The sequence below is a fragment of the Hemicordylus capensis genome, chromosome 4, assembly GCF_027244095.1.
Source record: "Hemicordylus capensis ecotype Gifberg chromosome 4, rHemCap1.1.pri, whole genome shotgun sequence".
Classification (NCBI taxonomy): domain Eukaryota; kingdom Metazoa; phylum Chordata; class Lepidosauria; order Squamata; family Cordylidae; genus Hemicordylus; species Hemicordylus capensis.
Window position 1 is genome coordinate 51776373 of NC_069660.1, and position 16118 is coordinate 51792490.

The following is a 16118-nucleotide window of genomic DNA, read 5'->3' on the forward strand; positions in this document are numbered from 1 at the left end:
GACGGCGCTCCCCTCAGAACCCCACGTGTGGCATGGTGGCAGCACACACATGGCCTCCGCACATGTGCGGCAGCCATTTGCGTAGCCTGCAATCAGGCTGACCACTCAAAGAGCCTCTGCGCATGCACGGAGGCCATGTGCATGCCGCCACTGCACTGCGAGGGGTGCTAGCACATCGAGCAGCCGAGCAGCAGGTATGGACCTGCTCTACTCACTTTTCAAGGAGCCGAATCTATGCATTAATAGAGAGTCTTGCACATCCCTACTGATCATCACATTTCTCAAATATAAAAGATGAATGCTTCTTAAAGGTGCAAGGACTAGAATGCTTGCTCTCTCTTTTACTTTATATTGACCAGGGTCTAAAACACAGCATTTGAAGCTGTGAAGGGTAAATTCATAATATTTCGTATCTTTATATATTTATTTTTTACATTTATATCTTACTCTTCTTCCAAGGAGCCCAGAGCAGTGTACCCTGTTATTTTTAACATTAAGTTGTTAATATAATAATGTTAATATAACATTAAGCTGTTCTTTTCTCCAGCATAGTTGCTAAATTTGTGATCACACATCATGTTACTCTAGCTCAGGTTTCAAGACAGGCATTAACTAATCTAATATTTTCCCTATCCCTAGCTGGAGCTCAGTGAACACACCAAGATCCAGAGATGAGGGCCAAAGATAGTTGCATGCAATCACTGCCTAGCACAACTACAGTGTCTGCTTCGAGTTGGTCCAAGCTAGTTATGTTCAAACTCCAAGAAAGCTAGTGTGGTGTAGTGGTTAGAGTGCTGGACTAGGACCGGGGAGACCCGAGTTCAAAACCCCATTCAGCCATGATACTTGCTGGGTGACTCTGGGCCAGTCACTTCTCTCTCAGTCTAACCTACTTCACAGGGTTGTAGTGAGGAGAAACAAGTATGTTGTACACTGCTCTGGGCTCCTTGGAGGAAGAGTGGGATATACAATGTAATAATAATAATAATAACAACAAGAACAATAATTAATAATAATAAAAAGGGAATATTGGGAGATAGAAAACTACTGTATTTCCCTAAATCCAAGACTAGATTCCCCCCAAGTCCTTTCATGTTATAAATTAGGGTGTGGAGTGGGAGTCGTTTTAAATTCAGAGTGCTGTTCCTTTTGGGTAAATATAGGAATAACCTGTAAATACAAGTATAACCTGTATTTAAGCTTTATTTTGAAAGGGGGTCAAATTCAGGTTCCTTTTCAATTTGGATAAATACGATAAACCTCTAAGAGGATAGCAACAAGCATAAGTTCGGAGATACCAACTAAGCTTGAGTTAAAACAAGGTTTCCATAGAACTGAGGCAGTCTGAGACAAGCGTTAACACTAATCATTTATTTTCTCCTGAATGTACAATGTCATACATGTGCCAAGAGGGCAATTTCCTTCATAGACTTGCCATCTATTATTATTCAGCAGTTAATCCTCCATTGTAATTATTATTCAGCAGTTAATTATTATTCAGCAGTTAATCCTCCATTGTAATTCTGAGGGGCACAACGATTTAATCTAATCTTGACTATTTTCTTTCCTTTTCCCAATATTTTATTTTTACATTTACTACTCAGCACTTCCTGTTTCTCTTAATTTCTTTTGCTCTTTGAACACTTGGTTATAACTCTAATGAGTCTTTATTGTAATCCAAACAATCTAGCAAACCTCTAGCTTTTATGCAATGCTTAACTGCAGCACATTCAATTCAACATTTTAACTGGACACCTCACCCACCCCGCTTTGGCCTGCATGGGAAAGCAAATAAATGCATCTAAAAATGAAAATTGAAGGCAGAAGAAAGCTATCTGTTCTAATTACCTATTCAGCCCAGCCCAGCATGTCTCTTGTGGCCTTTGCTGGTTTCTCCTGTGTGTGTTTAGATTGTGAGCCCTTTTAGGATAGGGAACGATTTCATCATACCTTTATATATACCATTTTTAGAACTGTTTTTTGTGTTGAAAATTGATATATAATTATTTTAACAAGAAGACAACAGTGACTCTTTAAGAGAAAGAACACAGGGCAAGTGCAGATTTAATGGGAGGTAGTTACTGTTTGAGAAGGTATCAGTGTCAGGTTCTCTAAGCCTGGCCAGTCAGCTTAATGTGAGGTGCTGCCCACCCCATTAGTTGCACAATTCACTGCAACCAAAGCAAAGACACTTATTCTCTGCAAGGCAAAGACCACCTGAGATTAAAAATGACAGTATTTTATTATTTAGATTCAGCAGTAAATCAAGGTTTGTCCAATTATTACTTTAGTTTGTGCATCACCCACTTTAAGGGGTTGATTGCAACAGGACATATCAAATGCTGAGCCAGCACAACTGCATGCTGTACAAGGAATCACTTTCCAAGCCATATTGGTAGTATATCTGTAGTTTTCTAGTACTACTGCTAATATTATCAGAATCCAGATTCACCCAGGGCTGCCCCCATAATGAGGTGGGATGAGGCTATTGCCTCAGGAAGGGATGAGGCTATTGCAGGAATAATTGGTGGGCGGGGGGGATGGGACCCTGTGCTGCCCACCTCCCTTCTACCCAGCAGTGGCGCAGCTGCCACTGTCACTACTCTCTTTGTCCTCTCATTCTAGCCTCTGCCATTTTCAAAAGCGAAAGGGAAAGAAAGCAGAAGTAGGTATGGAGGGGGTGGGTGGATAAGAACCAGAGAAGAGAGACTTGCGGAGGTGAGATGTGCGGAAAAAGCAGCAGTGTGCTTCGAAAGCTGCAGGGGACGTGGGGCATTAAAGAGTTGACAAGGTGGGAGGGGAAAGACTACTGCGCTCTATGTGTCACTGGGAACATAGGTAGTGGGGAAGAGTCATGGTGGGGGAGATGAGTTGGGGAGGAAAGAGTGGCGCATTCGGTGCATCATTGGGAGGGAGGGACAGTAAGGGCGGTGGGAAGAGTGGCATGTTTCACACACCACCAGGGTAGTGAGGAGGAAGTTGATGGGAAGCTGTGTGCCACCGGGCGGGTGGGAGTGACTGCTCACCACACCAACTCAAAAGTTGGGGAAATATTGGGTCTGCAGTGTTACCCACCCCCTGCCTCAGCTGTTATTTTAAAAGGAAGAGAGACACACCTCGGCAAACTATGGGTGTTTAAACTATGTAGTTTGAAGTCCATGGGATTGTTCCAGGAAATCTTTGGACCAGGACTGTAAAACTTCAACCCTCCAGCTGTTTTTGGGCTACAACTCCCATATTCTCCAGCCACTTTGACCAATAGTGAGGTAAGATGGGAGTTGTAGTCCAACATAGGAACATAGGGAACTGCCATATACTGAGTCAGACCATTGGTCTATCTAGCTCAGTATGGTCTTCACAGACTGGCAGCGGCTTCTCCAAGGTTGCAGGCAGGAATTTCTCTCAGCCCTATCTTGGAGAAGCCAGGGAGGGAACTTGAAACCTTCTGCTCTTCCCAGAGCGGCTTCATCCCCTGAGAGGAATATCTTGCAGTGTTCACACTTCTAGTCTCCCATTGATATGCAACCAGGGCAGTCCCTGCTTAGCTATGGTGACAAGTCATGCTTGCTACCACAAGACCAGCTCTCCTCCTTTAACATCTGTGGAAGGCCAAAGTTGTGCAGCCCTGCTCTAAAGTTTGACTGTTTTAAACCAGATTATTTCCATGATCAAAACATGTCCAGTGTTATGACTGCTGTTGCAAGTAGAGATCAGATTATTTAGTACTATTTGTTATTTGCCTACCACATTGTTTCAATATATAATCCATGGTACAGTTTGCAGGTATGCAAATACACACTTATTGACTGAAGGACTTAGCAAACAATGTGTGACAATATTAAGTCTCACTCTTAGCTGGTTTACTTACATTCCAAAGCGCAATGTTCCAGAGACATACGTCTGCCAGTGCGCACAGTAAAACATGAAGGTCCCAGCAAAACAGCAAAAGAACATCCAGTCAGGATTCGACCCCAGCTGCACAGCAATACACGTCCCCAAAACCACAAAAACTGCAGGCAAAATCAATTAAAATGAGCATATACTACAGGTTTTAAATAAAAAACACAGATATGTGTTCACTCGTTCATCATATTCAACAGCTTGCAAAATATAATTGGTACTTTCATTTACTGCTCTGCATTTTTTATGGTAAGCAATGTACTTTAAGATTCAAGATCAATGTTTGCTTTAAGATAAATGCATAAATATACGTGGAAACAAACTTCAAAATTTCACCCAAAGCAACTGAACCTGAGAAGACTGGTGGATTCTCAGCACTATAAAAATTCACATTTTGCACTCAAAGCAGAATATTGTTTTAAAGGGGAGTATAAAATTTGCACTGAATTTGAAAGTTAACAGTAAGAATAAGTGACATTTAATAATTACTGGGCAGCCTATCCTTCATTAAAGCTATGCTACTGTGGCACGCTGGCCCTGATACAGCCCTGGAAGACTGATAACTATAGAGACATAACAAAGGAGCTTGGCTTGGAGGGGAAACATCCCCGCTCCCCATTTTCCCATTTCCTCTCCAAGTGCTTCTACAGCACATACACTTAAGCAGAACAGTGAAACTGACTGGATTAGATTTTAAGTAGTTGCTGGTGTAAACAATTTTACGCTAAAGGGTGAAATTATTATTATTATTATTATTATTATTTTTAAATAAGCAGTTTCAAAAAAATGGTTTTAAGAAAATACACTTGACACACTGTTGCGGTGGGGTGGAACTTAGCCGTAAAGGGTAAAGGATGCTCACGGTGACACACAAATACATACACATTCTGTTCCATTATGCATAGCCTAGCTAAGCAAGGTTTAGCCTGTTTATTGACAGTGAGAATTCTAATGCTGACAGTGAGAATTCTAATGCTAACAGTGAGAATTCTAAGTCACCCTGCTAACTTGGCAAAGAGGCACCTTTTAACGTGGTGATTCTCTTTATTTATCAGGGGGAGAGTAACTGGCCCTGTCCACCCCCAGCACAGTACTTCCAGTGACTGTTGCTGGTGTCTATCTTATGTTTCTTTTAGATTGTGAGCCCTTTGGGGACAGGGATCCATCTTATTTATTTATTATTTCTCTATGTAAACCTCCCTGAGCTATTTTTGGAAGCATGGTATAGAAATCGAAGAATTATTATTATTATTAATGAACAGTTTGCTGTTTCAGGCAATATTCAAACCAGCTTCTCTGATAACAGACATTAAAAACAGCTATATGGCCTATGTAATGCTGCTGGCTGTGCCACTAAAAGGCAGTATTTGTTTTTCCCAGGTACTGTTTGAATCACTGCTACAGGCCTAGACCAATTTTCAGTGGATCTAGAAGCCAGTACAAACTTTAGGAGCCAAACAATGGACACTTGACAAAATTATGCACACTGGTGGAGGAAGAGAGTAAATGGGCTTCTCTTCATCCCCTTTAAAACTGACATACCTAGAGCAGAAACAGGGCTACCTGGGACAAATAAACATTTCATTAAATATCTCTACTTCTGAATAACATAGTCTAGTTAGATTTCTAGGTGCCTTGGCTCCCTGGCACCTGGGAATTGTCAAGCCTTGCACTACCAAAACCTATAAAAGCCAGTTTGATCAAGAATCATGGCAGGTCAGAAAAAATGAATGTGGGCATCTGAGGAAATGATACCTATACCATCTCTGAAAAGTTATCATTTGTACTGAGGCTTATTGTGCAACAGCTATAACAGCATTTCAAGTGAGACAAGTATTGGGAGACCTTTTGCCCAGTTCTTTCTCTACTGCAATGTTCAGCAAAACATACAATCTCGTGTTAGACAGGGTCTTAAACACATTTGTGACTTTAAACATATTAGTAGTTCTGTGGTTTCAACTGGATGATTTTAAGTTATGGTTGATGCTTTTGGAAGGGAGGTTCTTAGTAACGTTTTGTCTTAATGATATTTTATTCCATTTTGCATTTAGTGTCTGGCTTAAATTTGAGCTGAGCCAAATGTTTGCAGATTTTTACTTTCACATCAAAATATGAAACTATCAAAACTTTGAAATGTGAAAACAGAATTACTTTATTTATTTATTGTTAAATTTATATAACACCTTTCATAAAAAATAATCCCAAGGCAGTTTACAAAAGTTAAAAAACATACAATAAAAATGACAATTAAAAATTAAGTTAAAAATATGAAACAAATCTGATTTAAAATATATAAAATACAAGCATAAATCTTGTAAAGAAGCAGCAATAAAAACAATCATGTAAAGGCCTGGATAAAAAGCCAAGATTTAAGAAGCTTTCTAAAAATTGTGATGGAGTCCGAGGAGCGAATGGCCACTGGGAGAGCATTCCAAAGTCTGGGGACAGCAACAGAGAAGGCCCTGTCCCGAGTGCACGACAACCAAGCCTCCCTCACTGTCGGCACCCAGAGCAGAGCCCCCTCAGATGATCTCGTCAAGCGGGCAGCAACTCTTGGAAGCAGGCAGTCCCTCAGATATCCCAGGCCCAAACCGTTAAGGGCCTTAAAGGTCAAAACCAGCATCTTGAATAGGACCCTGAAACTGGTAACCAGTTTTACTGGTAACCAGTGCAGCTCTCGAAAATAGGTGTGATATGATCACACCGGGCAGCTCCAGATAGAACCCTAGCTGCCTCATTTTGCACTAGCTGTAGTTTCCGGATATTCCTCAAGTGCAGCCCCACGTAGAGCATATTACAGTAATCCAGCCGTAACATGACTAAGGCATGGGTAACTGTGGCCAGATCTGCCTTTTTGAGAAAGGAACGCAGCTGGCGCACTAGCCGAAACTGTGCAAAGGCAGCCCTGGCCACCGCCTCCACTTGAGCTTCCAAAAACAGAGCTGGGTCCAGTAATACTCCCAAGCTGCGTACTTGCTCCTTCAAGGGGAGTGCAACCCCATCTAGAACAGGTAGAATAACCTCATCTCGATTGGTTCTCCTACTGACCAACATTACCTCCATCTTGTCCGGATTCAGTCTCAGTTTATTAGCTCACATCCAACCCATCACAGCCTCCAATCCCCGATTCAGGACATCCACTGCCTCCCTAGGATCAGGTGACAAGGAGAGATAGAGCTGAGTGTCATCTGCATATTGCTGACAACTCAGTCCAAGTCTCCGGATGACCTCTCCCAGCGGCTTCATGTAGATGTTAAACAGCTTGGGGGACAAAACCGAACCTTACTGGACCCCACAGGGCAATGGCCATGGGGCCGAGCAATAGTCCCCCAGCACTACCTTATGGACCCTCTCCCAAAGAAAGGATCGGGGCCACTCCAACACAGTACCTCCAATTCCCATACTCAAGAGGCGGTCCAGAAGGATACCATGGTCAATGATATCAAACGCCACTGAGAGGTCCAGCAGAATCAACAGGGACACACTCCCCATGTCTAGTTACCGGCGAAGGTCATCCACTAGAGTGACCAAGGCAGTTTCAGTCCCATATCCAGGGCAGAAGCCAGATTGAAAAGGGTCCAGATAATCCATATCGTCCAAGACCCTCTGCAGCTGGGACGCCACCACACGCTCTATCACCTTGTCCGAAAAGGGAAGATTGGATACAGGTCTATAGTTGTCCAGGTTGGAGGGATCAAGGGAGGGCTTTTTTTAATAATGTTCTTACCTCTGCCTCCTTGAGGGACAATGGCATCCTGCCCTCCCTTAATGAAGCATTAATTATCACCTCCAACCATCTGCCTGTACCCTCCCTGGCAGATTTTATTAGGCATGATGGGCAAGGGTCAAGAGCGCACGATGTCGCCCGCACACTGCACAGGATCTTGTCCACATCCTCAGGCTGCACCAACTGAAAATAATCCAACACAACAGGACCAGATGGTACCAGAAGAACATCTGTCAGAACTGCCAAAACTCTGGAGTCCAGGTCATAACGGATACGAGCGACTTTATCTGCAAAGTGACAAGCAAACTGATCACCACAGGCTGTGGATGATTCCTCCTCCATTACCTGGGGGGGATGTGTGGAGCAATGTCTTTGCTACATGAAACAGTTCCACTGGTCTGCACTGAGCAGATGCAAGGGAGGCGGAGAAAAAAAATTTCTTCTCCGCCCCCACTGCCACGGAGTAGTCCCTAAAATGGGCTCTAGCCCATGTTAGGTCGGATTTGTCATGACTCTTCCTCCAGTGTCGTTCCAGCTGTCGCCCGAGTTATATAATTACAGTGTAGTATTCTTACTCTGCAACACCAATGGTGGGTTTTTCTTTCTATTTTCAAGTTTAATATTCTCAATATCTTACACAGTGTAAGTGACAGAACAAACCATACACTTTTATATGACACAATACCTGTGGACAATGAATCACAGCCATGGTCAAAAAGTTCTCCCAAAGGGCTACTACTGTTAGTTCTTCTTGCCTGCTTCCCATCTATAGCATCCAAAGACTGGTATATGAAAAGGCCACAAGCACACGCAATGTATGCCCAAGTAGGTGCCTAAGAAAGAGAGCATGTAAACAGCAGTGAAATGTAAATACAAATATGACAAGTCTTAGATTAGTCATAGTTATCACACACTGCAAATCTTTTACATTACGCATTATCTGTACAAGAGTACAAATATTCTCACTTTTATTGAATAACATAAATTGCACCAAATCACATTAAAATCAAATCTAAAGAGGCTGCAAAAGGTTAGTAATTTAATGTAAAATTTGACATATATTTAAAGAATACACAGTATTGATACCCAGTAACCTTCTTTCTAACTTACTGTAAATGTATTTCTGCACTGAAATAACTAGCTGCTCTTTCTTTTGCCTGTCTATGGCAACTTATAATGTGCATTGTATGAGCTGATTTGTTAGTAGCATGGAGTCTAGCTGAATTTTCTGGGAGGAAATGGCTTGAGGAGGAAATGGCTTGGCCTTAAAGACACATAGCAGATTGCGATGCCACACACAATTTGTGGATATCTTCTCTTAGCATCGATTCCATGCCGTAGCTTTCCCCCCCCTTTCCAAGCATTTATGATGTCCAAGATTCGGTTACACTCCAAATTTCTGAGATTTTAAATCACTGTCATCAAATACTTATTCTCACAACTGTTGCTCCACATTCTAGCATTGAATTAGAATCTATCTATACTATGGCACATTGAATCCTTACCAATACTAGAAACACCTCAGAAATAGGAAGGAGAGAGGTGTTTCATAAATTTTACCAATATCTAAAAAAACAATTACTCCATGTTCTGCTCAGTTGTGGCAGAAGTAGGGCACTATATCTCTTAAGCATGCAAATAGACTGGCTGTGGTCAAGCTAAAGATACAAAAAGAAATTAGCATACTGGGTGTTTTCAGGACTGGAATTCAGTCAAGTCTCTCAACCAATCTAAATCAATATTTCATAACATTTCCAAGAATACTAAGTAAATTTCAAAGGCCCTATGGTCAAGCAGAAATATTTGGTTCTTGTATTTTATTATATTACAGTGTACAGTAATCTTTCTGACAGTCAATCTGCTATGCAGCTTTGACATAAAATTTATTTAACTATAAAAATGCTTTTAGGGGAACTACAGTCAAAGGGGGGATTTTTATTTACATCTCAGGTGTAGGAATAGGGCAATTTGATATTTTGCAGAGAATTAGTACTAGTTTTCTAATTTATTACAAAAATACATAGAGTCACCTTTATGTTACATTAAAAATAAAGAAGTTTTTAAATCTTTATTTATTAATTAAATTAATCTGTCATATTAAAGACAATAATTCTTTATTTTTTATCATCTGTCTGCTATACCAGGTGAAATACAAAGGGTGCAAGACACTGCGCAGGAGATGGCAATGGTAAACCCCTCCTGTATTCTACCAAAGACAACCACAGAGCTCTGTGGTCATCAGGAGTCAACATCGACTTGACGGCACACTTTACCTTTACTCTACCTTTAAGACGAAACTTCAAGATCAATATTATGCAATAAGAAAAAAGAGAAGCTTGATGCAACTTAAAACGTATCCTGATAACTTACTAGGCTATTGCACTTTACAATGTTAGTATAAATGAAATGTTAAAGTATGTAATGGCAAGGAAAATTGTAATAATTTAAGATAGTAATAATATCAGGTAATAATCATAATACCAGAACATGAAAACTTAGCAAAGCTTCTTTTTTTCCTTCATTTTGCATGCTCATTCTATTGGTTAGAGGATACAGCAAGGCTGCATTGGTGTCACCTGAAGATATTATCCCTGAGAGTTGTGACACATTTCTGAGAGGCACAGGTAGCTGTGGAGGGAAGGCGGGGTCATCAAGATCACAGCTACCTTCCGTGTACATGCAGAAGCATTCTCTAGGGATGTGCAAACAGGTTCGACCCCAAACAGTTTGATGTCGAACCGGTTTGGTTTGATGGTTTGGGGTTGAACCCCCCCCCGGTTTGGTCCGACCTCAGACCAACCCCTCCCCCCCGACAGTTTGGGGGATTCGTGATTTTTTGTGTGTGTGTAATTTTTTTTTTAACCTTTAGCCCCTTCGAGGGGCTTCCTCTAGGCCACAGTGGGGGAGGAGGTCCACGAAGGTTGCCCCTCCCCATGCCGGCCTCGGTCATCACCGACGCAGCCCATTCAGGCCTCCGTATTTGGGCACAATGGCCATTTTGTCCACCACCATGCATGCACAAATGGCCAATGTGAGGCCTGGCATGGCCCAGGGCCTCACAGAGACCATTTGTGCATGAGCAGCAGCCATTTTTTATTTTATTTTAAAAAAAACAACGGCCGCCACATATGTGCAAATGGCCTCTGCAGGGCCCTGGGCCATTCCAGGCCTTGCAGAGGCCATTTGCGTATGCACAGTGGTGGACAAAATGGTCACTGTGCCAAAATATGGAGGCCCGAATGGTCTGAAAAAAGCAGCCCAATGGGCCGCGGCGGTGATGACCGAGGCTGGTGGTGGGAGGGAGAACTTTTGCAGACCCACCGTGGCCTTGTTGAAGCCTTCTGAAGGGCCTAAAGGTTAAAAAAAAAAATCACGAAGCCCCCCTGAGCTGAACCGGGGGGCGGGGTGTCTCGAAGGGATTCCGGACTGAACTGGTCCAGTCAGGTTCGAGTCCGGTTCAGACTTGAACCCAACTGGGCCAGCTGGTTCCGTGCACATCCCTAGCATTCTCCACACACAACTCTTACTTTGCATGCAGGCAGAACAGTGGTTTGCAATACAACAAAGTTTAAGAAATGCTGATGTAGATTGTCTTTACTACTGAAAGACGAACTCAGCTTGCAATAACCCTAACTCTAAACAGAGGTGCACTTATGCAATTTTGGACCCTGGACCTAAAAGCCTTTGGAACACACACACACACAACCCGCTGCAAGTTATGCATCATACACACACACACCATGACAAACACAGCATTTTTAACACATGGGTTTTTCAGAGCACAAACAGCAACTAAACTCATAAGAATGTAAGAATATAAAACAGGTATATTTATGCAAATATGCATTAGCAGAAACATTTCAACACACAACTTAACATATTCCCATCCCACTTATTTCTTTCTCCACTCCCCACTCTGTCTCTAAAGCACCTGGCACAGGTCATAATCACACTTGGCTGCCTGGCACAGTGTGGGCCAGCGGCAACCACATCACCCAGGACTGATTAAGGAGGATTTGGGGGCCCCCAGGGGATGTGGAGGTCATAGACATCAGTCCCGAAGTCCAGGGGTAAGAGCACCACTAACCCTAAATACGGTATAACTTTATGAATTGTTATACATACGGCCCTACAAAGGAAGTGTGCACTCCTTCTCTAGCTTTCTCCTTAACTCAGTAGATAAAAGTAAATACATGCATTTTAAAAGGCTGACATCCTTAATAACAAAGCTGTTGTGCCAGCTACTTGTGCTAAGTCTGGAGCTTGCGTTCTAGACAAGTATTGCACTACTACAAGTGGCAGATCTCATTTGTTTTAAAAGGAACTTTTGTGCAAATTGCTGTTCTTTATGCAACGATATGATTGCCAGGAGATGACATCCAAAACAATATTAGTTAATATTAGTATTAACTAATAAGTTAATACTAAGTCAATATCAATATTCAGGAGTTACTCTAAAGGACGACTTAATTTGAATAGGACTTCCATTGAGTAATTTAATCAAGATGTCAACCACTATGACTTGCACTTAAAGTTGTGTAATCCCGAGGTTCAATTAGTTTGATATGAAGAGTAAAGAAATGAACTTTTGCTTTGGGTATATTCTGCCCCTTCTTGTACAGGCAAGATACTTTCAATTTAGCATTCAAGGGTCTCACTACTCACTGTATTGCATTCTTCAGTGACACTCTTCTCTAAAAAGTCTTCTCTAATGACAGCATCATATATTTTACCCAATTTATGTCATCCTGATTTATGTACTATCTAGATTTCATAAAAATCTCAGTAAATTTTCTGTTTTACATAAACACACAACACACACACACACCTTTGTGATGGTTTGTGGATATATACACATAGTTATTCAAAGAGCTGAGGAAGGATTACATCTAATATATACACAGTTTTCATGGGTACTGCCTATATGGATGTTTGCCAAGTACTGTACTACTTACTCATACAACTTGGGAATACTTAGAGTATTAAAACAACCTCCCACACATTATATAGAACATAGCATAGAATCATGCAATTATATTGTGAAATAAATAAGGTAGGTTTTCAAGAAACATCTTAAATATGTCTTGACAACCAGAATTGCAAGTTTTTTGTCTCCTGTCCTGACTGATATAAAGCATGTCTCTCATCCTAGATAGTTGTCAGAAGAACAATGCCAAGATTGCTAATGCCAGAAGTAATAGGAAATAGTGTGTGAAGATATTCTTGTAAAATGTCAAAACCTTAATATATAACATCTTCTAGTTGTACTGCACAGGTGTCTGTGACCATGAAAATCATTGACGATGAAAATGTTACATTCACTAGTCATTCCAGATGTTGTTAATGCCTAGAGTTAGCAGCAATTGTAGAGTGCCAAGAAATGCAGAGGTAATGGATTACTGAAAGGTAGCAATTAATGGAGAGATATAATACTAGAAAGTAGTATCAAGCAGAGTTCTGCAGAGGCTAGTACTATTGCATACCTTCATTAATTATCCGGAAGGAGTGTGCGTGAATCAGATTTTGCTATTTGATGTCAAACTAAATAGCAAAATCCTCGAATTGATTTGTCAAAAACAGCCGGCTTCTCCGGTTGCCTCGGGAAGACCCGAGTTTGAATCCCCATTCAACCATGAAACTCACTGAGTGACTCTGGAACAGTCATGTATCACTTAGCCTAACCTACCTCAAAGGGCTACCTACCTCACAGGGCTGTTGTGAGGATAAAAATAACCATGTACACCACTTTGAGCTCCTCAGAGTAAGAGCGGGATATAAGTGTAAAAATAAATAAATGGCCCTCAAATCACTCAAATTGGTTCAATTTTATTCTATTCTATTGCAAATCAGGCTCTTTATTTTAAAGATGATTCAATTCAAGGTCAAATCCCTCCAATTGCACTGACTGAACTCAAATTGATTCGAGGTCAAATCGAGTTCCCAATTCCCACCTTCAAATCACACATGAATTAGTAGATATTTCATGTTGTTAGTGATTATTAACCAATGCTATAAGCTACACAAATACAGTGCAATATGTTGTCTATTCACAGAACAGCACAAAGCAAAGTAAGATGAGACATTTAATAGGACTATAGCTCCATTTCCAGAGTCCTTTTGCTTACCTGCTCTGTAGCTGTGGGACAGTAAAACACTAATATTATCGTTGTACAGATGTTGATTATCAGTCCAACTATTGTAATCAAATTAGGGGCAATCCAAGCTGGTACTCTTCTAACTAACCATTCCCAATAACCCTGCATTAGTGGTTCAAGCAGGGAGCGTCCAGAACTTTGATACTTGTGTTCTTCTAACCGTTTTAACTGGTGCTTTGACAAAGGCGGTGTAGGCAACTGAATCAACTTGCTCAGTGCACATCCTGCAGAAGGAACATGACCATAACGCACAGGGGATTCCAAATGCAATTCCCCACATCGTTTCTTTGCGGTTCGATTCCCACTCATGGAGTTGTTAGTGTTGAAGTTGTATGTGACAGGTTTTAATTGTTGTGAAGTATCCGAAGATACCGATTTATCTGGAACAAAAAGTATTTAGATCAATGCAAGAGGCAGAACATTGTCTTAACTTCTTAATATATTTAAAAGTCATTAAGTGATACATTATTAGAATCACAATACTTGAAAGTTCAAGCTACAAATAAAGTTTTTTTTAAAAACTCAATGTTCAGGAATTTATGAAGACAGGAAGTGTGGGTATTAGACAAACAGCCATGTACTACAGTTTCAGTTCTTCCTTTTTCCAACAAATGAGTCCAGATTAATTTATGGTACCATTGGAAATATGTGCTTTAGATCCTGCTCAGGTTGAGCCAGGAAGGCCCCACTCTGATTGCATGTGCACACACACTGCCTGGATATTGCTGCCCAGAACAAAATTCATTCTGCACACAGATGAAAATAGAAAGAACACTGTATACACACCAAACATTGTACTTACAGTTTAAGAAGTAAATGTCTTAAAAGTTATGTTGACTATGCTTTATTTTTAGTTATTTTATTTATTTGATAAAAAAATCATACTTTCTTATGCTTTATTATTTTATATTGATATTTTATACCACCCTTACCATGTCCAAAACTGAATGAGACCAAGTGAATCCGAGTTCATTCTTGAATAAATTTCCATATTTTTGTATTGAATTTAAATATTTGTGATCATAAAAATATCCAAAAAGAGCTTTTTTCCCCCCTGTGAAGTATTTGCCAAACCCTTTAGCCCTGAACACCAACTGAAACAAAGCCTAATCGCATGTAACTCCATTTGCTCACATTCATTACTGGTTAGTTCTTTTCCTCTCCTTTTGCTGCCTGCCTCACACCATCAAAATCTATAATAATGAGAACAGAGACCATACCATATTTATTCAAATAGGATGACGCATAAGAAGTGCCCACACACCTTGTACCTGCAAACCAACAATTCTGAGCTTGATCTACTGGTTGGGAAAGTTGCAACAGTGCCCACACAGTGAATGGAGCAGCTCCTGACTAGGGCTGTTGGAAATGCTCCTATGAACATGCTGGATCCTCCTTAAGGAAAAGTAGTCCAAGATACAGAATCTCTCACACTGTTTGTATCAGGCATCCTGTACCTATTTGATCTGGGGGGGGGGGGGGAAGCTAAGCAATGACTACTTTGGTGGTCACCAAAATGGCCACTAGCATCTACTACGTAGTTACAGCTACAAGCAAATTCAGAACAAAGTGGGTATATTACTTATTATTATTATTATTATTTATTTGATTTGTATACCACCCTTCCAAAATGGCTCAGGGCGGTTTACAATTCATGGATGCACAACAAGAATCAGGAACTAAGAGTAAATATGGAACAGAGAAACATTTTTTAAGAATAGGCTCCATTCAATCAAGGAAGTTCGAGAGGTATAGAGCTGCCAACTTCTCAATTAGAAAATTGTCTGTGCTTTGAAAATGTAGAAAATAAATTTTATAAATGTCTTGCTATTAGTAGAAGCAGAAGGCATTTGGCTAGTACAAAGTCATTTTGTAACGGGGTGATTAAAGACACGGGGAAAGAAATAAGAAAACTTTTGTGGGGGATTCACCAAAACAAGAACAGAAGATAAGTAGATAAAACAGGAATAATTTTATTTAAACTTCTTGTGTGATACAAAATTAATGCAATTATTAATTTAAAATATATTCCAAGTTATCCCCCCTTGAATGCCCCAATTTTAAAATGCTGCAGTGTTGTAGCAATTCCTAGGAATCTCCATCAGCAGAAAATTTAGAGAGGTTTCCAGACCTTTGCAGACCGCAGGTAAGTGAGTAGATCTACAAAACTCACTATATATATACACATCAACAGCTGTGAGCTGAAGACAGGGAGGAGGAAAGTACAATTCTGAGGCCAGACCAAAATCAGTTGCTGCAACAAACATCACGACACTCCCTCAGGTGATCAGGACAGAAGACACTCCAGGGAAAAGCAATGAAGAAGTCTCGATGCC

At 40.8% G+C, this 16118-nt stretch overlaps 1 protein-coding gene across 2 annotated transcripts in view; it reads right to left on the bottom strand.

The window, feature by feature from the left end:
- CEPT1 (choline/ethanolamine phosphotransferase 1) overlaps positions 1–16118 on the bottom strand; it is a 39568-nt gene that overhangs the window by 22468 nt on the left and 982 nt on the right. For both annotated transcript variants that reach the window (XM_053243372.1, XM_053243371.1), the window contains exons 2-4: positions 13753–14162; positions 8313–8460; positions 3869–4010 (exon numbers count right to left, since the gene is read on the bottom strand). In XM_053243372.1, the coding sequence (XP_053099347.1) occupies positions 3869–4010; positions 8313–8460; positions 13753–14091 (629 nt within the window). In that variant the 5' untranslated portion in view covers positions 14092–14162. The remainder of the gene's footprint in view (positions 1–3868; positions 4011–8312; positions 8461–13752; positions 14163–16118) is intronic.